At 42.4% G+C, this 23,347-nt stretch overlaps 4 protein-coding genes across 7 annotated transcripts in view; 2 read left to right on the forward strand and 2 right to left on the reverse strand.

Annotated features, from left to right (window-relative positions):
• Window positions 1–3,331, forward strand: part of obscnb (obscurin, cytoskeletal calmodulin and titin-interacting RhoGEF b) — a 67,734-nt gene extending 64,403 nt beyond the window's left edge. Inside the window, 5 exon segments of the mRNA XM_030074514.1 lie at window positions 176–278; window positions 412–541; window positions 727–820; window positions 1,021–1,063; window positions 2,029–3,331. Of these exon segments, the coding sequence (XP_029930374.1) occupies window positions 176–278; window positions 412–541; window positions 727–820; window positions 1,021–1,063; window positions 2,029–3,148 (1,490 nt within the window). The 3' untranslated portion in view covers window positions 3,149–3,331.
• Window positions 3,332–5,028: 1,697 nt separating this feature from the next.
• guk1a (guanylate kinase 1a) lies at window positions 5,029–12,158 on the reverse strand. Of its 2 annotated transcripts, none has more exons than XM_030073621.1 (7): window positions 11,882–12,158; window positions 8,625–8,738; window positions 8,379–8,420; window positions 8,014–8,249; window positions 7,699–7,783; window positions 7,355–7,440; window positions 5,029–7,156 (listed from the first exon to the last, which is right to left on the reverse strand). In XM_030073621.1, exons 1-7 carry the CDS (start codon window positions 12,138–12,140, stop codon window positions 7,118–7,120), a joined length of 861 nt encoding a protein of 286 aa, XP_029929481.1. In that variant the 5' UTR covers window positions 12,141–12,158; the 3' UTR covers window positions 5,029–7,117. The 2 variants fall into 2 exon arrangements, with proteins under 2 accessions (XP_029929481.1, XP_029929483.1); XM_030073623.1 differs by lacking the exon at window positions 11,882–12,158 and adding an exon at window positions 11,509–11,637.
• Window positions 12,159–12,210: 52 nt separating this feature from the next.
• c17h1orf35 (chromosome 17 C1orf35 homolog) lies at window positions 12,211–18,186 on the forward strand. 2 transcript variants are annotated; one of them, XM_030073619.1, is made up of 8 exons: window positions 12,211–12,337; window positions 13,715–13,865; window positions 14,641–14,686; window positions 14,774–14,856; window positions 16,060–16,132; window positions 16,496–16,575; window positions 16,752–16,874; window positions 17,403–17,967. In XM_030073619.1, the coding sequence occupies exons 1-8, from the start codon at window positions 12,241–12,243 to the stop codon at window positions 17,656–17,658; spliced, it is 909 nt and encodes a 302-aa protein (XP_029929479.1). In that variant the 5' UTR covers window positions 12,211–12,240; the 3' UTR covers window positions 17,659–17,967. The 2 variants fall into 2 exon arrangements, with proteins under 2 accessions (XP_029929479.1, XP_029929480.1); XM_030073620.1 differs by lacking the exon at window positions 12,211–12,337 and adding an exon at window positions 12,478–12,638 and having other exon boundaries at window positions 17,403–18,186.
• A 1,331-nt stretch (window positions 18,187–19,517) lies between these two features.
• On the reverse strand, window positions 19,518–23,111 carry arf1 (ADP-ribosylation factor 1). 2 transcript variants are annotated; one of them, XM_030073625.1, is made up of 5 exons: window positions 22,990–23,111; window positions 22,260–22,443; window positions 22,013–22,123; window positions 21,722–21,846; window positions 19,518–21,233 (listed from the first exon to the last, which is right to left on the reverse strand). In XM_030073625.1, exons 2-5 carry the CDS (start codon window positions 22,402–22,404, stop codon window positions 21,072–21,074), a joined length of 543 nt encoding a protein of 180 aa, XP_029929485.1. In that variant the 5' UTR covers window positions 22,405–22,443; window positions 22,990–23,111; the 3' UTR covers window positions 19,518–21,071. The 2 variants fall into 2 exon arrangements, with proteins under 2 accessions (XP_029929485.1, XP_029929484.1); XM_030073624.1 differs by having other exon boundaries at window positions 22,918–23,031.
• Between the last annotated feature and the right edge of the window lie 236 nt (window positions 23,112–23,347).

The raw sequence follows: 23,347 nt of genomic DNA on the forward strand, positions 1-23,347 counted from the left end.
GACTGTGGGTCACAGTCAGTCTTATTTGCACTAAACTGGAAGACCATTTAGAATTTAATGACATATAATTATTTTGCTGTTATGAATTGACAACTGTCAACAAAGAGAAAAATCTTGAATAAATAGCTGTCTGCAGGACTGTCCACTGTATTAAATTTTGAGATGTTCCTTGTAGTGCCCCCTCGCTTTGTGAACAAGTTGAGGAATGCCATCTTTGTTGCTGGCGAGGATGCCCAGTTCACTTGCATCATACAGAGTGCACCCAGCCCCAAAATCAGGTATGCACATATCACTCATGTATGTTTTATACCAGCAGAGCATTTTGATCAAAGGTAGGAGGTGCTTTAGAAATTATTTTAATACTGTTTGTTACTTCTCTCCTCTGACTGCATATGCTTGTGTGTGGTCAAGGTGGTTCAAGGACAGTAGGCTGCTGACCGACCAGGAGAAGTATCAGACCTACAGTGACACTCGTAGTGGGGTGCTGGTCCTAGTAATAAAAGGCCTGACAGAGAGAGACTTGGGACGCTATGAGTGCGAGGTGGGTCCAAATAAAATACCATACTTGAATCACTGAACTTTGTTATTTGAATTGATATATAGAAAGACACTGTTTTGTGAAAATGAGGAACATTCTGGATGATTTTAATAGGGAGCTGACATTATTTAAATACTATTACACCCATTTGTTCAGTAGACTAAATATAAATTCCTTGCTGTCGCCAGTTGTCCAATCGTCTGGGCAGTGCCAAGTGTGCTGCTGACTTAATCCTCCCGTCTGCTGTGGCTCGCACTGGAGAGCAGGCCATCAGCATCGAAGGTAGGAGCACTCACATTCACACTTACAAGAATAGACTTTGTTTTTAGAATATACTCTTAAAGCTCTGAATATACGGCATATTTAGAAATGCGCAATAAGTTGATGCATCTCATTCTGTAGTTTTAATTCTTTATAACTCTAGCTCAGGCTAATCATCTTGCTTTGTCCATTAAATTTCATTCATTCTGCTTCCCCCATAGTTACTGAGCAGGAGACTAAATTACCAAAGAAAACCATCATCATGTAAGTGTGATCAGGCTAAAATGAAACATGTGCATGAAGCCTGTCTGTTGCCTGGTTTGACATCATACCATCCTCAAGACGGCATGTCTGTGCATTTCATACCATCATCATTACAGTAAGAAATAGAAGTAACCAAGCATGATCACTTATGTAGGTGTGAGGTATCCTGTCAACACAAGAATCTTCAAACAAGTGTCAGGTTTGGATATATTTCCATTGCAGTTGCTGGCTTTATCATACATACATTTTTTGTAGCATTTTTGGCTTTGAAAACCAGATACCGCTTGCCAAGCTGTGTCACAGACTGAATAATATTATGCAGATGGCAGGGATCAAAATGCACCTGTTTTATTCAGGCCACGGCCAAATTAGAGCACTTGTGCTTGTGCGCCTCTTTCTCCCTCATCCAGTATATTCATTGTCATGCAGTATTCAAAGCCTAAGTGTGAAGGGTTCTACCACAGGGATGATGAAAGGATGGGCTTTTCTCATCATGGTGTTGTCTTCTGTAACCAGCCGCCTTTTAATTGCAGCTCATCACACAGCATCCATATTTAAAACCAACTTCATACTGTTGTGTTGGTATCTTTTCAGAGATAGGCTGAGAATAGGCTACATTATTTTAGTCTGGCTCAGTCCTGCACCTTACCCTTAACTCATACTCCATTTTAGGATAAGCCTCTCACTATGGCCTTAAATAGCATCCAGTATACAGTACAGCATGTGTCTGATGGTGTATGGCAGAAATTTATTGGGTATCTGACTGTTCATATCCTGTTTTGTGGAGTCACCTTTTCTCAGTTAATTACATAGCACAATGCCACTTTTTTACAGTGTGAGTTTATATTTCTGTCTGCAAACTTGGATCAAAAGTGTGAAACCTGCATGCAGTCCTGCATTTTCAAGGGTAACTGTTTGTCTGTAGCTTAAATAATGTCTTTAATAACCCTTTGTCTTTCTTCCAGTGAGGAAACTATAACCACTGTGGTGAAGAACACACGAATGAAGAGGCACAAATCTCCTGGCATGACTATTGCCGGCGCCCACCGCTCTGAGACCTCTACCCCGGAGCCACCTGCAGCCAGGCAGAGGAGGCTGCCCACTCCAAGGAAGACCACTATCCCCACCCTCTATGTTACTGAGCCTGAAGGTGCTGAAGCCAGGGCAGTGGACAGCAAACCCAAGTGGGTTGAAGTAGAAGAGATAATTGAGTACAAGGTCAATAAATCCCCCAGGCTGCCTAGGAGAAGAGGCATCTCACCAGCAGGGTCTGATAGAGCAAGCACCCCGTCTGGTGCCAGAGTGAAGAGGTCCCCACCGGATAACCCAAATGCCAACAATTCCAACAACAAGCTTGTGGAGCAAGCCCAGGCTCAGCTGGAGGGAGACGTTAGCCAGCCTCTAGCCTGGGAGGAAGAGGAGAGTGATGCTCTCCCTGGATCTGCCTCTGGAATCACAGAAGCTCTTGATGTCTCATCTGTCCCAGCTCAGGATGGAGAAGACAGCACGGACCAGGATGATCAAGAAACTGTCATAGTCGAGCCTGATGATGACGACCATGGAAGTGACCTACTCAGAGAGCGGGAGCCTAAAATCCTGACCCAAGGCGACCATGTTTTAACCCTTGAGGACTTGGAGGACTACATCCCAGAGGAAGGAGAGACCTACGGCGCCTCAAACACCCACTGCCGCCCTGCTGAGAAGCCCTGTGAGATTTCGGTGCTCCAGAGGGAGATTGGTGGGTCCACAGTGGGCCAGCCTGTGCTCCTCAATGTGGGACGACCTGTTGTGATCCCGAGGCAGAGGCCGGGTTTCTTCAGCCGTTTCAGGGAGCATTTCCCGAGTGGTCTTTTCTCATCCGCTGTCCCGCAAGCCAGTGGGACCCAGTCCAGGAGGGAGAGGGACGTCCCTATCCAAGTGAGCCACGCAAAGCTGGAAGTCAAGCCCTCATACTGCTCAGAGGTGCAGAGAGTAGAGGGTGGGCAGCAGAGCTTCAAAACCAAAGTTTCAACCCAGACCTACGGCTACACTTCAGTGGGCAACCCGGTCACTCTTCAAATCCGTGATAACTACCAGAACCAGTAGCCGAGAAAATTACTGGAGTACAAGCAAACCATTTTAATTTGGCACCATAGCCCTCTTAGTCTTAAATGGGGACATTTATACTTAAATGATAAAAAAGCAACCTTACCTTCTAACCTTATATTTACTGCATATGACGGACCATTCCATTTTGAAGCAATCCATCAAAAAAGGGAGTTGTTTTTTACTTGTGAGACGGTTAAACAGAGTCAGAGCTCTCATCAGACAAGATGTTTTGACAAAATTCAAAGAAGTTAGAACATGTTATATAATCATGTATAAGTCATTGTAAGCAGGTTTCGGTTTATGCCGCTTTGTTGCTAATGCTATATGACATATAGTATCACAGGTGTTGTTTAATACTCAGTGATTTACAGAGCTCATATGAAACATTTGACTGTTTCACTGTGGAAGATGCTCTGAATGTCATTTCAATGTCCTAATGTTTGCCATAACTTCACAGTGTCCCAGGTCACGTGCTGAAGTAAAATGGTAATAAGTAATGGTTTAAGGCCACATTTCACTTCAAGTATACGTGGAGAATCATGACTGTCACCGACCAATGTTAACCGTTCCAGGTATCCTTAACGGTGCCACTTGCTTTCATTTTGAAAACATAATCAAAGTTACATCTAGGTAGCCAATGCTTTTAATACTTTTTCCAGGTTTTACTTTTTGTATTTATCAAAGTGAGCTTTTGCAAGTGTTGGGGGAAATTTGCTACCGTACTAAGTTATTGTTAGTAGGAATTAAGTAATATAATGTGTTACCAATAAAATCTGGGTAAAACTATTTACTTATATCCAGCTTTGCTTAAAAATCAAAATAAGTGTTGTTATATATATAATTTATTTAACATACCCCCCTTCACATCACCAGAAAACAGAAAAAAAAACTTTGCTTTTCTCACAAAACACCAAAGAATAAGATGTTTCTTTTTGGTGATTGGATGATTACTGATCAGGAAAGTAGTGTAAGTGTTCCTTTAGGAAAAAAGTAATACTGTAAAGTAGCTTAATACTTTAAAATGTCATTTTGGAAGTAATATGCCTAACAAAGCATTAACACTGGTGGTGGTGGCTGTGGACTCCTGGAACAGCAGTTGTTGGAGGTTGACTGTTAATGAAGTTATGTCACGATATATAAATTAAAGATAAATGAATGAACAACACCGACAATCACAGTTTGTACAAATGGCAATTCCAGTGAAAGGAATTCCTATGAAGTGACGAACGAAAAAAATAGTAACGAAAAAAATTATGGCAAAGAGCTTTGTTGACGTGTGGTTCAGTAACTGTTACCAAAGTTAAATTAAAAGGAAATGCTCTGTCAAAATATAACCATGCACAACTTGTACCTGCCCATCAATAATTTCTTACTGGGCAAGTGTAAGTTGAGCAGATATGACATTTCTACATGCACATTTGAGAAGTGGAGTGACTGCCCGACTCTGTGTCACTACACGTCATTTGACTGTATCTGACATCTGATTGCGTTTACTTCATGTAGCCGGCCATTCTGGAATATAGAGAAAATAGAAAAATTTTGCAGTTCGTTGTGAGCAAAATGCCACACATTTGGTTCACATAAACATTTTAATATCTTTTAATGCAGTGCAATGACCCATAAACTCATCTCAAAATATTTAAAGTGTAAGTGGTAGATGTATAGATGAGTGACAGCATGTACTAACTTTTTGAAAGATGTGTTTATCAATTCAGAATAATCCGATTATAAAGCGTTATTTAATATTTCAATTAAGTATGAGCACATTTGTTTAAAATACGCGGGTTCATATAGTTTACTAACTCACACCATGCAATTTAAGGAAAACAACAACAAAGACTAGAATAACTGCTTCTCAGAGATGTGTGGTGTTTTTCTGTTTTGTTGAATTGTCTTTTATTCAGTTACATGGATAATTTTGTGTATTTCAATGTTACAGCACTAATTGGTTGTAATTGCCTTTACTGTACATGTTTAGCTCTTGGAGAGACATGTTTGGGTACCCAGTGGTGAATCTGAATGAAATAAATTAACTGCAGTTAGTCAATATGATGTGTTTCTTCTGGACTTCCTTCTTAAAGCAACACATAACAATTCAATTTTTCTAAGATGCTTCTCACATTCTTACGGATTTAACATAACAGCGTTGTACAACAGAGGGGTGAACGAGCAGAGCAGTCTTACTACTTGGCTTTTAATGCACTTGCAATACATTTTGACATACATTTTCCCACGGGAAGCACACGATGGTAAAGGGGTACATTGCAAAACAGCTGACTAGAGAACTGCATGCATCTCACAGAGCATGGTGTAATATTTTCACAATTAGTGCTTAGGGCATTTTAAACAATATTATAAAAAAAAAGAAAAAAAAAGCTATTGTAACAGAATCACAAAATTATCTGCAAAGGAATGGGTTTTAAAAGTTGACAAAACAGCTGTCTGGGCAATATATACCAATGGAGATGCTCTAAATTAAAAGGTGACTTCATTTTGGTATGTTTCAAAAATAAAGTAAAACAAATAACATACCAAATTACAAATAGCTGGTAAGGATCATAGATTTTACATCAGTTTTCAAGTAAAAGTGGAGGTCGTCTGTGCTTAATTCTCAGCTATACAAGGAAAAATTTGTAATTCCATTGTGTAACTGTACCTGCTGTTCTAAAACTTATCTTAGTGTATAGGTCAAACCGCAACGCTAAAGTTACACAATATAAAAGTTAGAAATTTACAACTATAAAATAATAAACATCACCTGGAGTAACACTTCTAAATTGTTCAATTATGGTGTCCAAGAAAAAAAGCCAAACCAGCATCTGTCATGTACAGTGTGTAAATTCTTAAATAAAAGAAGAAGTTAATGGTTGTATTGAATTTAAATATATCAAGTGACATCTCTTTATGTGATGAGATATAATCCTATTATAGCACAACAGTAATTACTGTCATTATGCTGCACTGGTCTGTGACCAAACGAGTGGAGTTACACATCAGGTGACAGTTCACTAGCAAGGTCTGTAAAACAAAGCCATTAATAATATTAGAATAGTCCCGTTTCCACAGTAAAGCTGACTGGTATGTGTCGCTATGAAGCAACCAGCAGCCAAGTCGCAGAGATCAGTTGCCACACTGGTGTTTGAGATCTGTAGTCGTCAACAACAGGCGACTGAGGACAGATAACAGCAAGTGTGTGTGTGTGTGTGAGTGTGTGTGTGTGTGTGCAAGAACCTGAGTGTTAATGTTGTGGTCATTTAGCTGCCTGCCCCACTCCCAAAATACATCTATTGGTTTGGAGTTGTGCAAGAAAACAGAAAGGGGACATCAGATGCTTCTGTTTTTCCGTCACCACTACATTTCAGATCATGACTAGAAAAAATGGCCATCTGGCAAATAAAAGCTGTACGGTTCACGTGGGAATCGATTCAGCATGAGTGGCCACAGACCACAACTCCCTTCACAGGCTTCTTGAAAGACCAGTTTGTCCACTCAATGGAAAAGAGAGCGGGAATCTGATGAACTTGACAGATTAACCCACGGTGGAGAGCACACAGAGGAACTACGATACAAAGCTGCAAGCAACATCAGTGTTCAGCAAACCCTCCTTCTTTACAAGGACCAAAGAAGAACACATTAAAGTTTAGTCATACAGAAAGTAACCATTAATGTAATATCTTTCTCTGTCAAGCAGATCAAAATAAAAACCACTCTTATTACAGACAGAAAATACAGTAAAAAAAAAAAAAAAAAAAAAAAAAGAGCTTCACTTTCATTTACAGTATGTTATCGTTACGTAATAACTACCTCTAAACATGTAAAACATTTATTCATGTGTGTTGCTAAGGGAGGATGTTGTCTGAACGTCACAGACCGCCGTCTGAAGGAATGTTCAGGACTGGAAATGGAGGTCTGGCGTTCTGTAAGGAGTGGCTGGACGGGACAAAGGGGTATCAGGATCCTCGTCCCCTATGAAGACATGTTGGTTCTCTTGATTTTGTTAATTTCCTGGAAAAAGATCAAATAAAATCAATTCTATAGGCACCAGCAAATGCAAACATGCAGGTGATGTAGGTCAGTCAATGTAAAAACAAGTGCAACAATGACTTATAGCAGTAACAGTCTATTGATAATGCACAGGTGTTAGACATTGTTTCTTAATATGCAACTCAAAGGATTAAAACACTCTTTCAATGGGTAACTCACCTCAACAAGACAATCTCTTAACTGCCCATAGGCAAGGTCCAAATTATCATTGACAATTACCACATCAAATAAGCCAGGTTCTTTACCTGGAAGAGGAAAGAAAGAAGTTCAGTGATCATATGTTCAGGTATCATGAGGTTTAGTTTTGTTTATCTGCTACATGCTACAGGTAAGATCAGTACAATTAAAGGTGTTGTTATAGCATTGTTATAAACATTAATTGGTAAAATCATCATCATTATCAAATGTGAGCAGAACAACCTCAATAAATATCAGTACATCAATACAATGGCAGTGTAAAATTAAACTCTTCAACTTATGTTGTACAAAGAATAAGAACTTACTAATCTCCATGTCCACCTTGGCTGCACGTAAACGCCGCTGGAGGCTCTCCTCTGACTCTGTTTTTCTGTCCCTTAAACGTTTTTCCTGAATCAATCAAATCAGAAAAGGATTTCAATCCAAGGAAGTACTTCACAAATATCTATTAAACGTACAAAACCTGTATGACAGGATCATTATGGTACAAAGTACGCACAAGGCCACACCCAGCAACTCCTGCTGGGCAGGAAAATGACATCCTCTGTCACACAACACCACTCACTGAAACGGACACGGAGGTGAGTGGAATCAAAGAGAAGTGATTTTTGTCTGCTCACCAAAACTGCCATGGATGGCGGCTGGATGGAGACGTAGATGGGATTGAGGTCTGTCCTTTTGATGTTCTTCACACCCTGCATGTCAATGTCCAGTATGCAGATGAGGTTCTTGGCCTGGACGTCCTGCACAGCAGCTTTACTAGTCCCATACATGTTGCCTGAAAACTCAGCGTTCTCTATGAAATCCCCTTTGTCAATCCCGGCCTGCATCACTTCCCTTGTTACATAATGATAATCTGGGACAGGAAAAGAACACAAAGCACAATAAAAAATCTCATGCTAAAAAGTAGGTGGTTTGAAACAAAAAACACACAAAAAAAAACACAATTCAGTATTATGGCAGTCACCAAAGAAGAAGAATGTACCTTTGCCGTTCTCTTCACCAGGTCGGGGGTTCCTTGTTGTATCTGGGAGATAATACATTTAGTTTAGAGCCTATTTGTGATTTGGCAAAACAAAACATAATTTTCTTATATGGGTGACTTAACAAGTACATACACATCAATGTCTACTGGAAAATAGGGATGCACAGATATGGTTCCTTGAGGCAAAAATCATCCTCAAGGAAATATATTCAATGTCAAGCGTGAAACATACTACAACACACTTACGGGAAACACTGAAGCCGAAGACACCGTCATATTCTTTCATGAGTCTCTTCAGCAGCGTGCTCTTCCCTGCCCCTGATGGGCCGCTGAGCACCACAGGCCTGGGTCCAGCCATAGCTGGAAGAGAGAGGGAGAGGCACCAAGGTAAACACAGGGAAAAAACACAGCAGTGGGCGAGGCGCTAGGGATGAAAAAAAAAATCCACAGGAATTTTGCAAGATGTGGACGAGGTTCAGCCCCATTTAGGAAGGGATGAGTCATAACTCGCGACCAACACAGTTTGTGCACAAATGAAAAGCAGAGAGACAAGAATTTCGGAGCAGTACAGAGACTTCAAACTTTCCGACCTGACTTACAGCACTCTGGTGGAATAAAGGGTGAAAACAGCGAGCCTCTGGTTCTCAAGGACGGAGTAACTGCTGAGCACACGCACCGGATAAAACCAAAACATCTCCCACAAGACCAACAGAGGCAATCAAATGCTTAGCAAGTCCTCTGGTTACCATGGTGCTACTGTGGAACAATTACTCACTAATTGGAGAGCCCTACTCTGCTTGTGACAACAGGAAATAACAGCAAGGCTTAGAAAAATGAACAGAGGCTAAGGAAAAAGAGATTTGTTGAAATAAGACAACTCAAGGAAGTATTAATAGTGCATCCTCTTACAAAGTAAACCATAAAAAAAACAAAACTTGTGGCTCACAGGTAGCTGTAGGCAAATGATACAGTCAGATAATATTTCTCAACACTGTGTGCTTAGTTCTGATACTGTTAATGCTCTGCTTTCTGTCCAAACCAGCAGCCCTGCTTCTCGACTTTCCCTCTCGTCATGTTTCTTTAGGCCACATATTCGGTGAGGTAACATAGTAACATCTCTGGTTTCTCTTCTTACCTTACCTAAACCGGAAAGTCGTCAAGTGAAGTGTGTGAGAGTGCGGGCGGAGCGCAGGCAGTCAGGTTGTCAAATGAAAGGGAAATGTGTGTGTGCATGCAAGTGTAGGAGTGCGGGAGGGTGGGGAGGGAGGGAGGGAGGGAGGGAGGTAGTGTGAGTGAGTGAGAGAGAGAGGGAGAGTGAGTGTGTGAGAGAGAGAGAGAGAGAGAGAGAGAGGGTACAGTAGGTGATATTTACACTCCAGCAGATTTTGTGGTCTGAAATAAATTCTCAAATACATCAAGCTGGGAATCATTATGGAGACTAGACCAGAATAGACTAGACTGGCCTTGCCTGTGTGTTGAACTCATGTTATAATTCTACTGCAAAAGAAACATGGCAGTACATTTTGGCCTCAAGACCTTAAATATCGGAGAGTCTGGCTATTGGCCCCAGAGTGCATAACTGCATATGGATGACATGACATGCTTTACCAAAATGATGCTACTTCAAGAGAAATCAACCAAAGAACCAGTTAAAAAAATAAACATATATTACTAGTCCAACTTTCAGTCCAACTTCTGGCCTAGTCAAAAAAAAAAAAAAAAAAGAAAAAGCAAATCAACTATCACATACTTTACATGGCAGGTTTCCAGTAGCCAATGATTAAATTACAGCAACGCAGCCCCTCCCAGTTTCCAAGCCTAACAGACGCAGCGAGGTTGTGTTTGCAGGTGCAAGTGACAGAGTCATTTTCCACCGCCTCTTGAATGTTAAGGGCTCCTTTTTGAGAGTAACCTTAAGTAAATCACACAGGAGCTTAATAAAGTCAAAAGGGTTTTTTTAACTGCCTGTTAGCGTTTGAAAACAATGCCAGGGGAACAGTATGGACTGCATGACCCACAACTATGTTCATTGATCACTGAACCAACAACCAATTCACTGAAATTGCAAATATTTTGAGATTTAGCACTTACATACTGCTACTACTAGATTACTACTACTGTGACTGCAAATACTTATAATAGTAGCATCACACTTTATTGATCCCATCAGGAAACTCTCTTTTCACATGGATGTTAGCTGCATTACCCCTGGAGATGGCACTTTCCGAACATATAGTTGACAAAATCTGATTTACATTCCTTGGTAACAATGTTTCTGAAACTTGCAGATGTCTGCAATTAAGCGATCACACACCTACATGAGACTCAACCTTTCAGATTTGACATGCTGGTGCATGATAGGAAATGAGGGCCATGTGAGCTTACATTGAGTGCGAGTTGACACCAATTAGAATCTGGACTGTGCCTGGAGTTAAATTAACCGATGGTACTGGACACCATGTGATTCATCTTCACCCCAAACCAGCTTTTATCATGTGAAATCTATTAGGGCTCAGTTTGGTAAACTGAGTGCTCCTTTCAGAGACGTCCTTCCCAAGTGTTGGAGAGGATTCCTGTGAGCATTTGCAAAGATGTGTTATGTCCAACGTGATAAAATCATGAGATCTGGCTACACTGGAATGGCTGTGACTTGGGATTATGTGAGCAAATGCTGAACTTATTTCCATCTTTATTCTGTCTGATGCTGTTATTTCAAGCCAAACGTCATCCAGTTTCATACAGAAACACATTATTACATCAGAAGGTGTTTCCACTCCATTATTCCTCTCCAGTCTCTCCTTATCTGTGCCAGGATGATCCAACTTAGATAAGAAAGCACAACTTATAGGGCTGTGCACTTTGACTCTCAGTTAACGCTAATACAGTGTTATTTATAGAGAGGTTATATGGGACAGTAAACGCAAAAGATTAACCCATATTGCTTTCACACAGTTAACTTCCAATCAGCTGTAGTTTGCAGTAAACACAGTGAAGACAACCATTTCCTCACCTACAACGCATCGTGAAAGAAACTGGGCACCTATCAACGTTACAGGAGCTGAATGGCAGGCTTATACCGAGCAGGCGAGCTGAAACAAAGCCAAACCCGAAACACTGAACATCTTCCTACCTGAAAACAGCCTGGAAAAATGTCTCATGTGCATCGGCAATTACTTTCTTTCCAAGACCCTGATACTGTCGCCGGAGGATCTTCTCCCTCCTCTGCTGCCTCTCCTTGAGACAGAGCCATCAGCAGCAGCGCACTGAAGGCAGATTGCTCTCAGACGTCATCACTGCGGGCCAAAACATTAAAAACGCTATATTCACGGGCGTCTACACTGCGCGGGGCTGTACACAGAAAAAAAGACGGTCCATCCAGCTAGAAACCAAAGAATAGACAACGCCGATGTGTGAAGCAGGCAGGGTTCATCGTTAGCGGAAGACACTGCGCGCAATCGACGGTGTCTTTTGTAGTGCGTGAGGGTGCGGATGGTGTTTATTACCTGTTTTTACGCACAGAATCGGCGACAGGAGCGTCAATAGGCAAGCCTGAGCTGAACGCCGCTTTTCTTTAACTGTTCTCTCTGATTTCGGGGGTTGTTTCGGGGAATAAACTCCATCACAGATCAGCCAGTCAGTTAGCAAACCCAGGCACAAATCAAAGTAAACATTTAACACCAGGACACGCAGGCTCCGGGCAAGTTGTGGATAAACTCCCCGGATGAGGAGTGAGGTAATAGGCCTACTTGTGTTGCTGCTCATGTGCGACAACGACTGATAGCAGGTTAGGCTAACGGTACCCTATTTCGATCGACACCCCCGCAAACTGCTAATATTAGCGTTAGCGATACCCGGAGCCGAGATGTTTGGATCGTCAAGAGCTGGAGGAGTCAGAGGAGGTCAGGATCAGTTCAACTGGGATGACGTGAAAGTCGACAAACACAGAGAAAATTACCTCGGTAAGTTCAAGCTGTAACATGCCGACTAGCTAAGTTAGCTTGCCGGTTAGCATTGAGCTAGCCGAGTGGGCAGGTCACACACACACGAGCGTGGTTAAAGTGCGTGCAGCGTCGCGTTTTCATACCTTTTTCTGTAGCGAACAAGTCCCTCATTCCAGTCCCTTTCAGCCGCTCGAGTGGTTTAGTTTGAGAAACACGTGTGAAAGTTGGAGCGTCTGTCCAGCGCGACGGTCGACGTGTGACAGACCCGCAGCTCACATTTGCTCCCTCTGACCTGAAACACGTCGCTTCACCCTCAGCGGCAAGTGGCTCCACACTGCTGCCTCCAGCATGTCAGCCTGCCAAACTCCTACGTAGCCCCACCGCCGGCCAGCACACACACACTTATGATATACACTACTCACAGGGATATTCGGCTTTCGTGTGAAATTTCAGGATGAACCTAAAATGCATTATAACCTTTACAGGTGAACTTAATGTGACCTTCTGTAAACTTTTGAATGCACATGTCCAACTGTTCAGTGTTTCAGTACTTTTTGCACAAGTTGCTGTTCTCTAACAAGGAGTTTAACAGCAAAATTCACATCAGGTATTTGATGCTCCAGCTCATCGAGGTCGTATCATTAGGGAACGGCTGCTGGAGACTGGGGTACCTCAAATGGAGTGGCCTGCACTTTCTCCAGACCTGAATCCCATAGAAAACCTATGGGATCAGCTGAGTCGCCGTGTAGAGGCTCGGAGCTCTGTACCCCAGAACCTCAATGTCCTGAGGGCCGCCCTTCAAGAAGAGTGGGATGCCATGCCTCAGCAGACAATAAGTCGACTTGTGAACAGCATGAGACGTCGTTGTCAAGCTGTAATTGATGCTCAAGGGCACATGACAAGTTATTGACACTGACATTTTTTGTTGTGGTATATCCACCACTGTTGTTGGCTTTTGTTTCAAGAAATTGTTTGAGATGAGGAAATCACCAGTGTATGCTTCTACTTAAATGCCCTATTTTCATGATATAATATCACTGTAGCGTGAACATTTTACATTTTCCATGAATTTCACCCAAAAGCCAAATATCCCTAACTTTTTGTGAGTAGTGTAATTACACACATGAAATAAAGCGTCCAGCATATGCTTTATTTATGCTTTATTTAAGTGATATTCGCGTAAGTTCTCACGTTAAGCCATGCCTTTGGGGTTTGCACATTATGAGAGGCTATAGAAGTAATATCAGCGGATGAAGGCTGAACAAAAATGTCTTAAACAGATGATTGTAGGATGGTTGTGTGCTCTAAAGTGTGTTGTCCTAAAGTAAAATGCATCATACCATTCCTTTCTCTCTCTCTCTCCCTCCCATCTCACTCCTACTCTCTCATTTTCAGGTAATTCCTTGATGGCACCAGTAGGACGCTGGCAAAAAGGCAAAGATCTGACATGGTATGCCAAAGACAAAAAAGGTGGCGCACCTTTGTCCAGAGAAGAGGAGCTTGCTGCTGTAAGGGCTGCAGAGCAGGAGGCACTGATGGCTGCCCTGTGAGTGATGCATCCAATAAAATGAAGTGTTAATATTCAACAATGTGTTTTTTTTTTTCTTCTGGTTATGTCCCCTAAGATGTCTGACCTGGGCTATACTGACATGTATCTGTGCAAGGTTTGTCACTAGAGAGGTGTTTGCACAGTCCTCCACTGTAGAGAGTGGCATCTGTACTCTTCTCTTTAATAAAATCTGAGGCCCTGTTTCCTCGTTGCATTTCGATCACAAATTGACACCCCTGAGCACAGTGTGTGTTGAGATCCGGCTGCTCAGGCCACATTCAGAGCTGGCCTGTGATGCTTTTGTCCGCATTGCATTTGAAGTGTAAATAGACGTGTGTCCCAGGCCGCATCGAAGGGCCACCTGCTCAGCTGACGACCCCTGTGTAGGCGCCGCTTCAGCCCAAAACCCCACAGCCCGACCCACCAGTTTTCCAGCAGAAGAAACACTGTCTGCTCTGATTCTGCCGATTCTGCACTGTTAGCTGATGGACCAAATGCAAACTGAAGTGCAGGAAGGCTATAAAACAGCTGTTTAGTGAATAAAATGCAATGCAATTAAGAGATTCACTGATATTATTTATAGACCTGCACATTCTTAATGAGGCAAGATATAGAGGTACATCTAAGCCGTTTTAAGGTATGGAGGGATGTTTTTTAAGTTTAAAAAATGTAATATTGATGAACAGAAGTGCTTTTTTTTAGGGGTTTAATCAATGGCTGGAGGGGGACTGTTTGTCATGTTTGTCAAATGACTTTTCCTTTATCATTTCAGAGGGCACAAGAATATAAAGAGACAACCAACTGGCCTGACAAAAGAGGTAAATACACTCACACATTTTCAGGGATGTGAAAAATGTTCCAAAATTATAGGTCATAACTTGAATTTACTCCAATTTTGATACCAGGACCTTGCAGATGTGTGCAGGAGGGAAGAGGCTGACGGTGAGGAAAGAGATGTGGACCGTATCTCAGGACTGGGAAGCTCTGGGTGGGTGTCTGTTTTTATTTTTATTTTGTTCAATTGTTTTTTTGGCATTTTAGTTTCAGTGCCATTCGTCAACACATTCATTCATGAGCAGGTTTGTGTCACCAGCTTTTTTTTTTCTTTTCTGGTTCCCTCAATTCGTGGTGACTTGCTGGCGTAGACTTTTGTTAATCAGGACCTGATATACAAACTGACCAATCAACATGACCTGGCAAAGGGAGACTATATTCTATCATTTGTGTGCAGCTGCTTGATCGCTCTTGTTGGTAGAGTAGATAAATGGAACATTAACGGCTGCCATGGGGAAATCAAGTTTGCAATCGAATTTGGTAGAAATTAAATAAATATATGGCAGATCAGGGTTAATCTAAAGTAACAATATCTGTATGATCTAAGTGATACAAAGGAAAGAACATAAAATAAATGCACAACATAAAGTATGCTAAAAATTTGAAATATGTGCACAATAGAAATGTGTTTAACATATGATATGCAATAGTAAGATTATGTGAATTTACAGCATATATACAGGACCAAAAAAAAGCACATACTCACATGAACAGGTGGAAAGAGGGTGATGATGGTGAACAGAGAGCCAGTGTACATGCAGGTTTAAAGGCAGACTGTGCAGTTTCAAAAGGGGCCGGCACCCCGCTTTGTTATGATGCTAGAAATATCTCAGCCACTCAGGGCAGGTCTTCTGCCCCAACATAACCGAAAATATAAAGCATTTTGTTCCATTGTTCATGTCTTTGTGTACATTTGACACCAAAACATTAGATTCAAGACAAGTATTTATTAGTCTTGGCATGAACCTGAGGGCTTTTATCCTTCCTCAGCTTTTAATTCACACTTTGTTTTTTTTTTTTAAATGCATACTTCATATTTTGAATTTTCTCCTCATGCAGTATGTAAATGCAGCATTTCACCAAGTCAAATGACCTCCATTCTTAATGCATTTGGATAGTTAAAAGTTATGCTATTGACGTTTTAAAATTGCCGTCAAAAGGAACAACAACAACCCTGAGAACAGCCGCCGTAGAGAGCCAACAACATTATTTGTCTCAGTGACTCTCACCATGCTCTATTTTTACCCCAGCGAGTCATTAAAATAGTTTTTTCTGAATGTTCAAGTGGTGAGAAGAGGGCTGCTTGTCTTAATGCATCACGACTGGAGAGTACTTACACGAATGTTTCCCTCTACAGGGCGGGCTCCCGAAAAATGGTGCTCTCTCAAAAAGAGAAGGAGGCTGCTAAAATGGGCCTGTCGGTTTTTACAGTAAGTTGTTTTTTTTCCTTTCGTCATTTCATATGTTCGTGAATATTAAAGGGCTAGTTCAGGTTTATTATAAGACATGTACTTTTCACTCCATTCAGAAAGACTATTGGAGGCAGAAATGATTGGCATTTTGTTAATAATGCAAGGGCTGGTCAAGTATTTCTAGACAGTTTTCTGTAATATTACATGTAGTCTATCCCAGCATTTGGTTTTCATACTGATCTGCACTTACAGCTACAGTTGCAAACATATACTTACAATTTCAGTGTAAGCACATTGTGTTTGGATGGACTGAAAGGACTCCCAGATTCTCTGCTCTGTTCCTGTGTTGTTACAGTAACAATTGAAATGCATTCTTCACAGCACCATAAAACCGATCGTTGTCCAGAAACCTCATCGAAGAGGACAAATGAAGGAGTAGCGAAAGAGGAAGAGGAACAAAGGTGTGTATACAGTATGTTATGAGAATGGTGACTGCATGACAGCTCATGAAATCAGTCCAAACATACGGCAAAGCATTTCAGCTATAAAAATGACAAGAATATTTAGTTTCTCTGGAGTAAAAGGACCCTGTGCGTTGTTCCCCACGTTTACTCTGAACTTGCTTTTCATTCTGCAGACATGAGAGCAAGAAGAAAAAGAAGGAAAAAAAGAGCAAAAAGGAGAAAAAGAAAAAAGAGAAAAAGAAGAAAAGGCAGAGAAGAGACTCGTCGTCCTCGGAGTCAGACAACGACAGAAAAAGGTCGGCTCATTCAGTTTTGCCGTCCTGTCCCTTTCACTGTCACACTCACACACAGCCAGTCGAGCAAGTCTTTCCTCCGTTAGCACTAGAGGGCACTGAGGCACTGTGCTGCAGACAGTTTCTGCTGTCATCTTTTCACTTCACACTCTGGGAATGCAGTTTCAATCTCGACAAGCCCTACTCTCTGAATCAGGTTGGGGATGAGGGGTGTAAATCAGACCAAATAATTTATTTTGTGTGCATAATTGGAAAGTGATTCACTAATTGGCGGTGGTGATAGAAAATGCATGATATAGGGTAATGAAATGGTTTAATTTTACAGAAATTTTAAGTTTAAGGGACATTCCCTGCAGCTTGTGGAGAAAAGAGACAGTCATATTCACCTACTGATGTCATATGTTGGTATTTTCTGTGGCTGCCATGACACATGAAGGCCCCAGGCAGCTCCTGCTTCCCCAACCCCACATCGGCTTATTCGACCCCCCTCAGGTCCCGATCATTGATTGTTTGCTTCCTTTGGCTCTTCAGGCACAGAAAGGACCACCATCATCATAATCCATCATGCCACAGTCAGAGTGGAGCCAGACCCCATGACAGCCATTCAAGGGGGGGGGCAAAGGCCGAGCGCCACCCCTCCCACCCCCATCGTCGACAGCAGCGGCATGACACAGACTCCTCCAACGGGGGGTCTCCTGTCCCCCGAAACCACGCCAGCTACAAGACGGCCCCTGCTGGTGCCACACAAAGCCACAGGCGGCGCCACGACACAGACTCAGACGACTAATGTCCACTGCCCCCGCCCCGCCCCGCCCCCGCCCCCCCACCTAGTCAAAGATTGGCGGATGGAGCGCTCTGCCGCAGCCTGACTAGCCCACAAGACCTCATTTGCCCCGGACAGTCAAACACACTGAGGATGTGAGCCGGTCAGTGGGCCTGAACGGGACTCGGCCACATTTTAGCCACTTAAACAATGAGCTGATGATGCAGTTTGTGTTTGCTTTTGTTCTGTTAAAAATTTGTTGTGACCAGAAAAAAATGTTTTAGGTGATGAAACTACCAATTATTAAATGTTTGTATTTTTGGATACCCAGCAGTGATGAAATTTTTATTTTTAGAATATATTGTGAGAGAGAACATTGTGCAAGATGAATTATTTTGCAAAAGAAAGATAGTGACACTGTTACACAAAGTTTTTTACATGTCTGAGTTTAATCTCTCTAATTTTCTGATGTTGGTGTCATCTTTGTAGCCAAGCGGTTATTGCTGTAATGTTTTTTTATGACTCTTTTAGAAATCACTTGTCAATCAAACAGCCCAGGCCAGTACTGTGACATTTTTGTCTTTTCTTTTTATGTTCAGCCATATCGGCCTTTGCAGTTCATGCTAACTACCAAGCTGTTGTATTTACCTTAAACAAACTGTTTGGCTGCTGGGCACTTCCTGTGTGAAGGAGGATTTTGCACAGGAAATACCTACCTCACACCGGGCATTTAGAGCAGCATAAACTGTGTGCTCGTTTAAATCTCTGTGTTTTGCCAATTAGCAAAAGAGGAAATTATCTTAGGGTATCATTTGAACAGTTGCACTATCAATGAAACACAGCTGAAGGATAGGCCTCAGGTCACAGCACATAAAAAATGTTTAAATTTTCTTCATGTAAATTGGGACACTAGAACACGGTGCCTGTCACCTGCACATCAAGCCTACATTTGAATCCGTTTGGACAACTGTGTGTTTCTTGTAGCGTCTGCTGTGCTGAAAATCCTCGGAGGTGTTCCTTGGTGCTTTTCGTCTCCAGCACCTCTCCTCCGTCCCACTGTGCCTCTCGCACTACTCAGCAGCTCCGCTCCTTTTCTTTTCTCAATCATGCCAGCTCTCCTTTTGTCCCTCCCCGTCCTAGGTTCAGCTCCCTGACTGGTGAGATACCATTGGAATGCACTCCACTGGTCATAATGGAGTGTAGTGTTTGCATTTGCCTTGAATTGGTCTGAAAGAGGGTATTCTGCTGGCTGGCACCTGGGGGGTGCACTAAAAAAGAGCAAGGCATTCACAAAGAAGAGTGCAAAAAACCAGGCTGGTCCTTTTATATGGCCGAGTACCGTTAGACCGCCACACACAAACCAAGCTGATGGAGCAGCAGGAGAGGAGGCCAGACAAAGCCACCCTGTAAGAGACCCAAGACTCTTCCCCCTCCTCCCCTTCCACAACTACCATACTCTCCTGCCATGTTTCATAGGCTTGGCTGCGTTAACCATAGCAGCCTAATCAACCTGGAAGAACGCTGACCTAAATTGCTCCTCACTTACACCCCCCCCTCCTCCTCCTCCTCCTTCCCCTCCTCTTCCTCGAACTCTGGCACCTATGCAGGCATACACTCCGGAGTAAAATGTAGGTGAGCTTTAAACACACAGGGTAGCTGCAGTCACCCCGGAACAATACATTTCTTCCCGGTTCAAGAGGTGAGAGCAACAGCAGGAGGTCACGGCACCAATTTTGAATTACAGTGTAAGCCCAACTCGTTTCTATTCCGTCTCCAAAAGTAATGACAGTACAGATAATTTTGGGCGGCCATGTTTTCAAAGATAAACGTTTTAAGGGACAAGGTGACACCGACACTGCAAAGTAGGAAGACACTCCACATGCTGCGTCATACCATTCAGCAATTGACTTTATTGCATAGAGTGAGACAAAATAATGAATGACACATTTTATCCAGTCGCTTTAATTACAGTGCTTTTCCTCACAAAACAAGAGCTAAAGTAACTTAACATAAAAAAAATTGCTTAATAGACAAAGTTGGCTAAGAGATTAACATACAGTTCCCAACAAACATTTAGGCAGTTATCAATCAAAAAGTGTTTTAATGCACCACTAAGACATCTCCAGAGCAGGAGAGTGAAGAAACACCCACACCTTTAGATGAGAAGCTTAAAAATAAGAGGCAACATGAGTCTTGGCAAAGAAGGCATTGGTACGGCTTCTTGTTTGGACAACATGTGCAGCAAAGAAAGACTTACTAGAACTACGCTAAACATTTCGCTCAATCTGATTTTTTTTTTTTTTTTTGTATTGCCATCAAAATGCCTTCCCCTAGAATGTGTTGATCAGCTCTCCAATAAAAAAAAAAAAAAAAAAGGCATTTTCTTTTTGATGGAGCCTACTGTTAAGGACACTAGGACATCATTGTGTGCAAGTCATTTTGCATCACAGTACATACATCAGGTGACCGTATAAGGCTGTTACCATTCATTCTCAGTGGAGGAACAGTTCTTGTGCAGCCTGGTGATGTAAACAAAGAGCCAGTCCCGTGTAGACAATCATCCGCATGTCCTTGAAGGCTAACAGACCACATCATGCATTTTTGCTAATTCAGGTATATTGCAAAGGCAGAACATGATCAACCTGAGACACTGTCATAACAAACACAAAAACCCAACGCCGGCCCGAGCAGACTGCCTCTCTGTCGGTCGTAAAGCAGGTAGATGAGGGATCGTGGCAGCATTTCTCAATTCAAGCTAACAACTGACATACTGTATAACAAAGGCTGGTTAAGTGTTCACAGGAGTTCTTGGACTTGGACAGAGTAATCTCACAGTACAGATAGTACGACTAATGCCAGTGTTTGCTAAATGATATTTTTCGACGCTGGATACTGGTAGACGTTCTGAAGTAACCATCCTAGTTGCAAGTAGTGCATCAGTGTCGTGTAATTCGATCACTGATAGTTGATGCCCCGCTCCTCCCCCTCATGAAACACTCCTTACAGTACACATTACCGGTTAACAGACAAGCTGATAAAAAAATAAGTCATCAGGTTGCGCTGAGGTCCTGGGGCCAAAGTTAGCTGGTACATTTTTAATCTTTGCCTCCCTTTCTCAAATCAATACACATATGGCTGCCCGACGGCCAGGAAGAGAAACAACCACGGTAGGTTTTTGTAAGTGTGCAATAAGCTGCCCCGTTACCAAATGTATATACATTAACATTAAATAAGAAATCCGACAGCTTTACAAGAACAGATCATCCCCTCCTGGCCTGGATTTGTGTTGTAATTACAGCTGAAGAGAGGACGACTTCCAGTATGTTTGTTTTGTTTTTGTTTTGTTTTTTGGACAAGGTAGGTCAATTTCAACACTAGAAGAGTAGAGAGCAAGGACAGAGAGTAGGTACAGTATGTTAGTTGAGGATAGCAGGTGATTATTTTGAGTTCCTGAGCTGATTAGACAACCAATCAAGTCCTTCGTAGAGGCCGTCCCCGGTGGTGGCACAGGTTGCCTGGATGTACCAGTGTCTATGGCGGAGCGAGTGCAGTCCCAGCTTATCTGTGATTTCTGCTGCGTTCATGGCATTTGGAAGGTCCTGCAAACACAAGGCAGTAGAAAACATTAGAAAGGCGACTGTGTATACACTGGCACCTTACAAGGTACAACCTGGCGGGAAATTGCAAATATTCTGAACAGGGCTGGTACTTTTATGGCACCAACCAAATTACTTAAACACTATTGAGTATCAAAAGATGCCAAATGTCATTCAGTACCAAATTTCAATACTTTAATCTCACCAGGGCCAGTGAACCAATGCATGCAGCATGCCTGTACCGAGATTTAATAATGCTGGTGACTGGCTGTCTAACACTACACACTGTAAAGGCACAAAGGAAATACAATGTTACACCCAGAGACTTTAAAAAAAAATCAATTTGATATCAAGAGTTTATCAAATCGGTATCAAATAAAGTATCAATCAGGACCCGATATCAAAGTCCAGACATTGGTACCAGTACCAGCCCTAATTGTGTATGTGCGTGTGTCAGACATAGTGGATGAATGTGATGACATGAAACTTGCCTGTTTGTTGGCGAACACTAATAGCACGGCGTCACGCAGCTCGTCCTCCGCCAACATTCTCATAAGCTCCTCGCGGGCCTCATTCACTCGCTCTCTGTCGTTGCTGTCCACGACGAAGATGAGACCTGGAAGAAAACACCACACGGACGGGGAAGAGGAGGAGGAACACATGAGCTGTGTGTGTCGTCCATGCCTTTTACACACAAGGTAGCAGGGCACCTAGTTCACATCACAATCACACCTGAACTTGACACTGACACCACAATAAAAAAACTAAATAATAAAACTTACCCTGTGTGTTCTGAAAGTAATGACGCCACAACGGTCGAATTTTGTCTTGACCGCCGACGTCCCACACCGTGAAGCTGATATTCTTGTACTCTACTGTCTCTACATTAAAACCTGAAAAAGAAAAACAACAATACATCAGAGGCCACTGTGGGGACAAGTGACAACTCTGAGGCTTTTCCTACAGTCCCACAAGTGATTCAACACAAGAATGCATCCACTTCCATTACATTAACAATGGCTGACTCACCTATTGTGGGAATGGTCGTCACGATTTCTCCCAGTTTGAGCTTGTACAGGATGGTTGTCTTCCCGGCAGCATCCAGACCTACCATGAGGATCCTCATCTCCTTCTTCCCCAGAAACTTGAAGAGGGACGCGAACACATTCCCCATGATGGCAGGTGATGGGAGCCCACTTTGGTATGGAGAAACCTGATGGAAACAACAAGGACAGGAGGAAAAGTGACACACAGCTACAGATTCAGGCACATGTTTATCTGTATGAACAAGAGGGAAGAAATGCATTATTAAAAAATTAAATTAAAAGAGTTTTGACACATAAAAAAAGGAGATAAGACATAAGACTAGTCGCTTGTGAAGGCCCAGTGAGGAAACACAGATTCACTAACTGGTGCATGCTAGCCTAGTTAGCTCGCTAAAACCTGCGGCTAAAGTTGTTTCGTTTTGTTTCGGCTGATAGAAAATAGATTCCAATATGTACAGGTTCTATTTATGTACTTTAAACGAGAGGCTGTGAGATTAAGGTGATAATATTCCCCAAATGAAATCCCAGAGTAAACCGTGATTCGTTAGCTCCTCAGTTAGCAAGTGGTTTTGTTTAGCACGTTTCTTCTTCACCGCCTGACCTTCACACCCACCGCGACCAACACGACCTCCTTTACTAACCGGGGGGTTATTTTGTCAGTAAAACATCCAGCGAAAACGACGGCGAATGAGCTTTTAAAAGTTTCCCCTTACACAGTTGTTATCTTTCTTTTCCTCTCCGAGGCGTTTCCTTCCTCAAGAAAATGGCGAGAATTTGACACGTCAGAGGTTCCAGTGAAACTTCCGGGATCGTCGGCCTGATTCATGTCGCCCCCTGCGGCCGGGAGGAGAATGACACACGTGGAGCCTCCTCAAGGTTTGCTCAGTGTGTGTGTGTGTGTGTGTGTGTGTGTGTGTGTGTGTGTGTGTGTGTGTGTGTGTGTGTGTGTGTGTGTGTGTGTGTGTGTGTGTGTGTGTGTGCGCGCGTGCAGGAGAGAGAGAGAGAGAAAAGAGAGAGAGAGAGAGAGAGAGAGAGAAATTTACTATTTTAAACTGTGCTCTTTTACATATA

The sequence above is a fragment of the Myripristis murdjan genome, chromosome 17 (assembly GCF_902150065.1).
Source record: "Myripristis murdjan chromosome 17, fMyrMur1.1, whole genome shotgun sequence".
NCBI classification, from domain to species: domain Eukaryota; kingdom Metazoa; phylum Chordata; class Actinopteri; order Holocentriformes; family Holocentridae; genus Myripristis; species Myripristis murdjan.